General features: G+C 40.5%; 1 protein-coding gene across 1 annotated transcript; it reads right to left on the reverse strand.

Moving 5' to 3' along the window:
- Positions 1–1954: 1954 nt before the first annotated feature.
- Positions 1955–9027, reverse strand: SRD5A3 (steroid 5 alpha-reductase 3). The gene is made up of 5 exons (XM_081020568.1): positions 8787–9027; positions 7219–7370; positions 5725–5919; positions 4262–4384; positions 1955–4047 (listed from the first exon to the last, which is right to left on the reverse strand). Exons 1-5 carry the CDS (start codon positions 8984–8986, stop codon positions 3788–3790), a joined length of 930 nt encoding a protein of 309 aa, XP_080876694.1. The 5' UTR covers positions 8987–9027; the 3' UTR covers positions 1955–3787.
- Between the last annotated feature and the right edge of the window lie 1463 nt (positions 9028–10490).

Genomic DNA, 10490 nt, shown 5'->3' on the forward strand with positions numbered 1-10490 from the left:
TGTTCATTATTGTGATGAAGTATGCAGTTCAATGAGTGCAGTCTCAGCAGGTCGGACATTCCGGCTATGGAGCGCAAAGTGCTATGTTGACATAAGCTTGGTTACTTCAGCAACTTCCCTGAGTTTATTCTGGAGACAGAGTCTGAGTGACACACTGGATTGTTCACTTACTGCTGCAATACATTTCTGACCAGAAAGGTGGGTGGAGGATCCTTAATTTGTCGATGTCTCGTCATACATCTTTGCCTGCCAACCTTAGCCAAACAACTTGACAGAATCAGTAATTTTTTTCTGTTTACAAGACTGTTGATTTACACCCAGAAACGCTGCCAGGGATAAATAGCCTTGAAGCAAAGCCAGGTGTCCTTTTAGGAACGCAGCCCAGTTCTTGTTACTGGAAGTGCCAAATGTAAATGAGAATTAAATAAAAACAAAGCTGGATTATTTTTAAAAAGTTATTGCATAGCAACAACAACAACAAAAACCCCAACTGTTACTGTTGTTCTTGTTCTATTATTAAGATTACACCACCTTAGACATTTGAGTTTGAAAAATAAAGAACACTTGGAAGCCATCTTGTCTTACTGTGATACTTACATAGAATTCAATAACTGGTTAACCTGAAAATCTTTTGGCTCAATCCTGCGGCAGAGTGTCCACATCATAACTGGGTGATGAGCTCATTTGACTCAACTGCATGGTATCAGATGAGCCTATGAGATGGCATAGATTACAGCCTGCTAATCACTAAAATATTTAATATAATAAAATAAATGGCTTAACCAAACTATACCACATGCATCAACTAAAAATTCCAGAGGAGCATTGGTCTTCAACTGGTCATTATCACCACTCTCCATTATTCTAGGAGAGGGAAAGGAAAGGAACAAAGTAGAGTTACTAGGCGTTTTGAGCCGAGATTGGAGAACTTTGGGAATTTTTTGGGGACAAATTTAAGGTATCCACTTGAAATAATAAAATACTGTATTTGAAATAGTTCTGGAATACGTGGAAAGGGCGTGTGTTATTCTAGAGGCCTCAAGGCTCTATCCCAGCATCCTCATCAGGTGCTCAACCTTTTTAACAGCAAAATCCTTGGCATGTATACTCAGAAGTTCTGTTGAATTCATTGCGAGTTCCAACCTTAGGGCACAATCCTATGGACATTTATTCAAGCTGAAACGGAGAACCCATGGCCGCCTATGGTGGGTCAGGCTGAAGGGAATGGTGGTTCAGCATCTGAAAGGCCACAAGTTCTCCAGTCTTGTATGCAGTGCTTTTTGTGTGTGACAATATTCACCAGTTCAGGGTACCTGCACCTTTCCCTTTCCCACCCCCTGCTCATGGCAGCCATTTTGTTTGGGCACCCAACACACTTATATAGAGTGTACTGGCACCTCATTTGTTTGTTTTTTAAATCAAAAAAGTACTTCCTGTACTGTAGATTAAGTATCTTTGTCCTGGGAGGCAGTTCCAAACACAGAATTTGCACACAAGACCGTAGTTTGTTCTCTCTTTCAACAAGATTCTCACGCTTCTGTCTGCAAGTGCAGTATATTATTATTAATATTAATTAAATTTATAGAAATTCTGTGGGCCTAATAAAATAGCAAGAATGGCAAGGAGTGGGGTAGAAGCCCATACCCATCAGGACTGCTAGGCATCAAAAGGCAGGGCTTCAGTGGCCTGTGTAACACTTTGCTCTTCCTCATATGTAACAAACCAAGATTGAATTGTGCAATTATATGCCAATTTTTATGTAAGTAATGCTGCTACACGTTGCAGCATCCAGCTTTTCTTAACAGCACTTTGTTTTCCCCACCAGAATCGGCTCACAGCCTTCTGGGTACTCTCTGTATCTATGTGGTTGTTTTTTTTTTTTTTAAATACTTCATTAAGTACATTACTCTGCCACATTATTCTATTGTGGTTGAAGAAAATAAGCAGGACAGTATGTATTTGCTTCTTTCAAAGCAGACCAGTGGTTCAGGTTTTTATTAAATATGTAAATATTACATTGGGTATTCTACATACAACAGATGGATAAAATAGTATAAAATACACACCATCCATTTTAAATAGTTGTATAAAAACGCAAGTCATTGCTGTACCAGACAAAATTTGATCCTAAGGAAAGTTTGTGAGACCCAAACGTCTTTCCCTAGCTTTCTTGGGCTTGTTACATCATGAAGAAAATCTTTAAGCCTTTGCTCCCATACACTCATATGAAAATAAATAATAAAATAGATGATACTACAGTAGTGCTATATGTTCAACTACCCTGGTGTGAAAGACATTAATAGGGTTAACCAATATCACATCTTCCAACAGTGAGTGAGTGAGTGTGTGTGTGTGTGTGTGTGATGGGTAGAGTACATGTTGTTCAGATTAACAGTACTTAGGAGAGCATTGATGGGACACCTGGATTTCCAAAAGCATTTTTTCAAAACCATTACCAGGGGTTTCCAGACCCTTGTGCAAGGAGACCCACTTCACTGTGAGCTGAAAAAGACAAACAGCGTAGCTGGAGTGAGGTAGAGCACATGAACTGAGCTACCCAGAACCATATTTTGGTTGGTTGGAGGAAATACGTATGTGAGGCTATTGGGAAGGCTTATTTTATGAAATATCAATGCAGTTATGTAGCTTCTCAAGTATTAACAGGTTGCTGAAAGCCTAAGATATTCTCCTCCACCGGCTTCCTTTTTTTTGAATTCAGAATTTCTAATCCTTACATTCTTAGGAAATAACTGTGCATGGCCATGGGCCTGCAATGATCTTCCAGCGCTGTAACTTGCAAAGTTGCATTGGGGCAGGAAGCCTGACCCCGAAAACTGTTGCATCACATGGCTGTGGTCTCCTTAGTTTTGGATCAAAACCATGACGTGCAACTACATTTTCTATATTTGCATTGTTCTGAACACCTATGCGCTTATCTAGAATGGTTCACACAGTGCAAAGTCTCCATTTAAACATAGGTGTTTGTGAGAAACACGACAATGTTATTCTCTGTACTACAGGAAGCAGTTCTATGAAGGAATGACAGCAACAGAGTTATTTAATTTTCCAGGTTGTGCCTTGCTTTCAAGCTTTATAGAATAAGAAGCTGCAGTCGAGATTTCTGCTTCTAAATATTCAAAATGAAAGGTAGTATAATTTTCAAGTGTAGAAATAAGAACAGCCAATTTACACATGCATGGTAATTGTTCCAAGTAACTATTAGCAATGTGGTTCAAAAGAGTCCATTCACATACGCAAGGGCCATTAAAATGATTTTTCATCATTTCATTATTCAAATGATGTGCATGAATATGTGAATCGGACTAAAGGTGCAGCAGTTTCTTTCAGTTCTGCATGCTGCACAGAACGAGTGCAGAAAAATAAATACATGTTCAATAGTACCGTCTTCGCTCTTACTATGTAAATAATTCCTTCTCAATAAGGCCATATATAAGAAATATGGCTTCAGGTTTGAGCATTTGGTGGGGGAGATGGACACATACAGTATCTCTTTGTTCACAGTATGATCTTAGCATACTCAGAAGTAAGTTTTGCTGTGTTCAATGGGCTTACCTGAAAGTAAGCCACTTTGAACTCAATGATACTTCCTTTTGAGTATTCATAAACTGACTGTTTCCATATACCACAGCAGTTCATTCTAAAAACTAAGTGGTAAAAGGATTTCAGACCGATCTGCATCAATTCAGTTTTAGTCAAATCCTCTGCTTATAACAGCCTCTTGACACCTAGAAAAAGATTTCCATTCCCCCAAGTTAAGATGAACAGCCTAAAAAAGAAAGGGTACATAGGCTTTCCGACACTTTGGATACTGTTTGAAGTTGCTCAGGTAATATTCATGGCACAAAACGGCACTCACTGCCTGGCTGAAGAACACATAAGTCACAACAAGCCACCACGTTAAATTGTTAAACCCAAACATGACAGCCATCGACAGGTATATTAGAAGTTCGGCAAAGTAATGCGGACAGGACACAAACTCAAACCAGTCGCCAAAAGGAATACTGTGGTCCAAATTTAGTACTTTCCCTGAAATAGCAAAAAGTAAACAGGTGTTAGTCTTGTCTAGCTGAGGAATAATGTTGAAATACACCCCATTTTCACCAGCACTGATCTAATTTGTGGGTATTAGTGTTGTGGGGAAAGCAACAATACTTGCAAGATTATGGATGTGCAAGGTACTGTAATGTTTTTTACCTGCAGGAGCAAAAGCTAGACTAGAACAAACAGCAAAATATCTTACCTGATTTATTTTTTCTAAGATTAGCTAGAATCACATGACATCTATGTTGATGAACAGAGGCCCAAATGAACATCAGGACTCCAAGGACGTGGTACCAGCAGACAGTCAGTCGGTGATCTTTCCCTGAATTATGCAGAAAGAGGGTATGTTTAGATGCTAAAAGAATCAGAATCTATATTTCTTCTAGCAGCTAGCCCAGGCGGTTCTCCCAACTGCATGTCTCGTCTTGGACGACACTCTTAATGCCATTTTCAAGATACAGAGGAGTATCAAATTCTTCCCTACAGTCCTTATTCTAAAGATCTGGCATACTGTCATGCTTATCGTTTCTATGATACCCCCAACTAACAAAAGAGGCAAAAAATTAAGTAGTGTTTGAGCTAGGAGGGCTGGCAAATCAACACATAAAGCAGGAATGGGGAACCTGTGGCCCTCCAGATATTTCCACCAGGTTCAGTCATCATGGCCAATGGTCAGACATGATGGAAGCTGTAGTCAACTGGTTCCCCAACCCTGACTTAAAGGAACATTGCACAGAAGTGCAATAAATTCTTAAATTATGGCATATTTCTGTAGATCTGATAACTAATGGGGGAATTTTTCATAAAAGCAAATGAATTTAATAAAGCAACAACTTATAGACACTTACAGCAAATTTAATATGGTGTACTTCTGTGATTCATCAACAGGAACTAGTTTAAAATCCCAGCTCTGCAGTATGTACTAGGCCAGGACTCACACAGACAACAGAAATCTCTCTGTTCCTGCCTGCTCCCGATTCTTGTTTGATTTAATCCCCCCCCCCAAGAAAGAGCTAAAGGCATTTTACCTTGGTCTACAATAAGGGAAACAAATATTTATAAAAACACTTATGGCATAAATTCGCACAAAACTACATGCAAGTATGTGCCACAGAGTTCTACTCCAGTAACTATTTCAATCCAGTCTGCAAAAGAGTTCTGCGTAAACTAAAAGCTCACATACTGATTTGTGAACAGAAGCTGGCCCTAGTAAATGCATTCTTTATTATCCTTGTGATTATGTTTGACCTGTGGCTTCCTACATTGAACAAGTCTCTGCATTATTAGTATTTGGGAACTAAAAGAAATGGACACCTCAAATCTTAAGGTGAAAAGATACTTATCTCTAATCCAGACCTATATTAAAAAAAACCTGAATACAAATATTTTTGGGGTAGTTTTTCAACAGCAAGCTACATCCCACTGTATCTCAGAGTAAGATGTCCCCAAACCAGATCAAGGATGTGATGTTAGGAGTATTCTGCTACTCTGGATTTGTTTTCGTTTGGGGAAAAAAGAGCTCTTTAAAATCCTTATAAGTTTATAGCTTTCTATACTCTTACGTTCCATTTGGCTGTGTGTTGACCAGGCTTCAGCCTAATCTACTCCCATGGAAAACAAAGAAGCATTATATAAAATGCTGATGCTAAATAAGATACTTACCTTCCCGGACATTGGTTGGCACTTGACATAACAAAGTTAAGCCCAGCAGAACATAGTAACAGAGTCCAAAGCAGTACTGTACAATATGGATGACACCTCCTGAGAACACACTGATGTGAAGACACTCTTTTAGCCGTCTACAGCTGTTTAACCAGACAAAGAGGCAAACCAGGAAAACAGACAAGGATTCACCACCTAGAAATCCAACACAGGTTACGGTGTAAAACAACTGCTCTTTTCAACAGACATGTCAGATTCTCATTAAAAGGCAGACGAACAGCAGGATCAAAAGAGAAAGTAAATGCTTGCAAAAACAAGAACTCAGACACATTGCATTATGTTTGCACGCAGAATTCCAAGAACTTCACAATATCGGCAGAACAATTATTGCATCGGGCACTTTCAAAACTGTTCATTTACTTTATGAATAATCTGGCTCATCTCATCAGGGCAGCGAATAATGTATTTCATCATAATTGCAAAACATCCACCTACTATGAGATTCAAGTGCAAGGCTGCTCATCTGAATGATCTAAGTGGCGAATTCCTTGCCTGTGAAAAGCTAATGTGTCTGATACAAGGGTCCCACCCTAGCCATTTTTCAGACATGCAAGGAGTTTCTCTTTTACATGAAGGAACATTCAAACAAAAAAATGCTCCACCTGCATTCTCAAGTGGTACACTTCCAGGAGAACCCAAACCTTGAAATGTGTGCTCAAGGGAAACTTGCATCTGTAAATGATAGGGGAAAGTAAAGGAAGTCGTTCTACTGCCAGTGGTGCAACTGTGAAGATATGTTAAAAAATTATAGCATGCACTGATATACATGTTCAGGGGAAATAGTTTTGAGTTTTAAGACACTGTTTAAGTGGAGCAGATAGAGCCGAGGAAAGGATCCCACAAGGAGAACACAGGGGTTTTATTTTTCCATGACAAGCAACCGTTCATATGATTCTCGGGAGTCTCAGGAGGTTTCGAAACAGAAAGAGTTTTGGCCGCCCTGTATGATGACCTCTGTTGGGAGGGAGTCTGGGGAACCGTGACCCTGTTAATTCTCCTCAACCTCTGGGTGGCTTTCGATACCACTGACTATGAAGCGACTGCCTCTCCCCATATGAACTGATCTGGACCCTGCAATCATCGTCTGGGGCCCTTCTTCATGTGCCACCCCCCTCCACTAAGGTCTGAAGGGTGGCAACACGAGAATGGGCCTGTTCTGCAATGGCTCCCTGCTTGTGGAATGTTCTCCCCAGGGAAGCTCGTCCAGCACCTTCATTTCATATCTTTAGGAACCAGCCAAAAATGTTTCTCTATATCCAGGCCTTTGGCTGATTAAATATTCTATGGCCTTTGAAATGTGGGTGTGGGTGTGTTACTGCTTTGTTTTTTTATTTTAGTCTTGTTTTGTCTTTTTAGGTTGTGAACCGCCCTGCAAACTTTGGATGAAGGGCAGTATACAAATTTAATAAATAAATTTCTCAGGAGTCGACACACCTCCATCATGGTCCTGCGATACTCCGTCAAGAATGCTGAGGAAGTCCTGAAGCCAAATAGGGAAGGGCCTTGACAGAAGATGGCTTTGGAGAAGCAACAGCAGCACGGAACCGTTCCAGATCACTGACACAACATAGAAGTGGTAGAACCACCTGTAGAAGGAAGCACTGACAGTTTACTGTTTTATTCCCTACAACCACATTCCCTATATTCTAACCTTCTGTTGCCTTTCCTTCATTTGCCATGGCCGACTCACAAAAATATTTTCCCCAACACACTCTTCCTTCCTTCACTGAACTGCCAAGGTAATACGTTCACTACCATCTCAAGTTGCAACTTTCAAAAAACCTATTTGTCATGTTTATTGGCTTTGCCCATTTAACAATAGGAAGCCACGCACCCACCCAGCCTAGAATTGATGTTTTAGTTCATGCCTTAATTTCAGAGAGAATGAGATTGGCAAGACCATATACTGAATTGAATGACTATTTCTAGAACAACAGCAGACTCAAAACATAATTTTAAGTTCACCCACTTTGCTTGGAATGACGTCTTAGGCATTTTTCCCCATTATTCTGCCTAAATAAGAAATTACAATTCCGATTTTGTTCATTTTGTCTAAAACATACTGCATGGGCTGCAACCATATGCATCTTACTCAGGAACAGGGTGGATTAAAAAAAAATGATTTCAAAATTATTATATTTTAAAAATGGATTTTTTTAAAAAAATAAATTGGATTTTTAAATATTTAAATTGGATATTTCAAATAAAATGCTTTTGGAGGAAAAATCTTTCTAAAGATAGTTTGCTATTTAAGTTACATTATAGTCCAAAGGCTATCCATCAGGAAATAAGGATTTGGTTTAAGTTTTTCATGTGTGCTAAAACTCAGACCAAGGTATTTTTTAAAAAAATGTTTAAGCACATCAGTTAACAAACATGGATGCATATGCTATAATGTTATTCTTTTAGTTAAATTGTTTAAATTGTTATTAAGGAAATGTTTTTTTCCTCCTTCCAATAAAGTACAGCAGAAAAGTTGTCCAAATATAAACAGTTAACTCATTAAACCCCACCATCATTTAATAATTATCTGTCTATGTATCTCTAATAGTATAACCAAATCAGTAATTTTTGATATAACTGTAAAAACTACTCTGAAAATTTATCATTCCAAAAACGAAACCTTCATCTGGCTGTAAACATTAAGATTATACCAGAAAAAAATGAGTCATTCTGTTAAAAAAATGATTTAAATCAAGTCTTACTGACTAGTGGTTTATTGTATTTTTTGCTATTTTTTAAAATTGATTTTCCAAAAATTTTGAACAAACAAACAAACATACATACATACATCTTAATTGTACTTAATCCAATTTTTGTAACATTGTTAAGTGACTTCCTCACTGACTAGTGGTTTAAATCTATTTGATGTAAATCAAATCCACCCTGCTCCGGCATTGCAAGGGGGCCGGACTAGATGGCCCTCGGGTTCCCCTTCCAGCTCTACAATGCCATGAGTCTCATCAGGCACTCTGCACATGCCCAGGGTCACATGCGGTCACCTCTTGGGCACGTCGAAGACCTGCAGCTGGGGCGGGCGTGGCTGGCAGCCGCTCTTGGTCTTGCCGTAGCGGAGGAGATCCTGGAAGACGGCCGCCAGGCTGAGCGAGGGGCGCCCGGGAGGGGGCTTCAGCCGAGGCAGCCGCAGAGCCAGCAGCGCCGCCAGGAAACTGGCGGCCAGCACCAGCCACAGCTCAGCCATCGCTCCAGCAACTGCGCAGCCGCAAAAGCCAACCGGCCCTCTTGTTCTTTTAAAAAACCCTCACACTTCCTTATTGGTTCCCTCCCATCACATGGTGTGGTTTTTTCTTTTTTTTAAAAGGACGGACACCAATCAGCTATTGCCCTTCTGCCAGCCAATAGACATGAGGGGTGTTCGTCACCTCAAAGACTACACAACTGCCAAATCATCCATTGGGCCCGCCTCTAAAAGCTTTACATTCGCTATTTGTTTCGCCGTTCGGCTTTTAATTGGCATTCCCATTTGTCACTTACAGCGCGTAAGGTTCCGGCCGCTCAGCTCATAGAGATAAGTAAAAGTGAAGAGCGACGTAAGCTGTTTCCCGTATTTTGAGTGTTTGTACTCCCAGTGAGAGCAGGATGTTCTGTCTTCATTACAGTCTGCTTATTTTTTAAAATATTTCAACCCGAGGAAGGAAAAAACAACCAACAACTTACAAAGAGAGCCGGGAAGGTGACCTCCATCCTTATTTTATTTATTTAACCAGACCTCACCTCTTACCTGGTTTACAAGAAGTATCAACATTATAAATTAAATCAACGTTTAAAATCAGCATCAACTAACAAGAGATTGAAATGTGCTGGAGTTTCTGCATAGCCGCCCACAGTAGCTGGGGAATCCCAGCCAGATGGGCGGGTATAAATATATTGTTATTATTAGGCTTGCCCAGAGGAAAACGATTTCAGCAGCCGCCAGAAAGAATACAGGGAAGGCACCTGCTGGTGTTAACAGGCAGGGAGTTCGAAAGTGTAGGTGGTGCCACGCTAAAGCAAACAAACAAAAACAAACTTTTTTTTTTTAAGCGTAGAACAAGTATTGTGTGCCAGTTCCACAGACTGAAGTGGTCAAGCAGACTACTCTCCAGTCCTACTTTCTGTACTCTGCGATAAGGCGTGTGATCCCACATGTTAAATGGATTCCAAGCCGCTACAGTCATACCTCGGGTTGAATGCGCTTCGGGTTGAGCGCATTCGAGTTGCACTCTGTGGCAACCCGGAAGTAACGGAGCGCGTTTCTTCCGGGCTTCGCCGCTTGCGCATGCGCAGGTGCTCAAAATGACGTCATGTGCAGAAGCGGTGAAAAGTGACGCGTGCCTGCGCAGACATGCCGTCACTAGTTACGTTTGCTTCTAGATGCGAACGGGGCTCCGGAACAGATTCCGTTCGTATCCAGAGGTACCACTGTAAAAGATTTTATGTACCAATAGTAACCTTGAACCTGGTCCCATAACGAATTGACAGCCAGTGGCAGATCTCTTGAGTACAGGTGTCCTGTGCTGAAAGGATCTCAGCCACTGTGATTCTGCATTAGCTGCAGCTTCCAGATCAAGCACAAGGGAAAGCCCCACACGAAGTGCATTGCAATAATCTACCCTTCAAAACCCCTACCTATGTTTCTTTACGTTTTGCCGGATGGCAACCTGCACTTTAAGTCTTTGTTTTGTAAGGGATGTGTTTGGAAAACT

Source organism: Podarcis pityusensis, assembly GCF_964106645.2.
Source record: "Podarcis pityusensis genome assembly, chromosome: 9".
NCBI lineage: Eukaryota > Metazoa > Chordata > Lepidosauria > Squamata > Lacertidae > Podarcis > Podarcis pityusensis.

Coding starts and splice junctions, on each gene's coding strand:
- SRD5A3 (XM_081020568.1), bottom strand. CDS start 8,986: ATGGCTGAGCTGTGGCTGGTGCTGGCCGCCAGTTTCCTGGCGGCGCTG. Junction 7,371..8,786: donor GTCTTCGACGTGCCCAAGAG/GTGACCGCATGT, acceptor TTCCTTCTACAG/GTGGTTCTACCACTTCTATG. Junction 4,385..5,724: donor GCCAACCAATGTCCGGGAAG/GTAAGTATCTTA, acceptor TGCATAATTCAG/GGAAAGATCACCGACTGACT.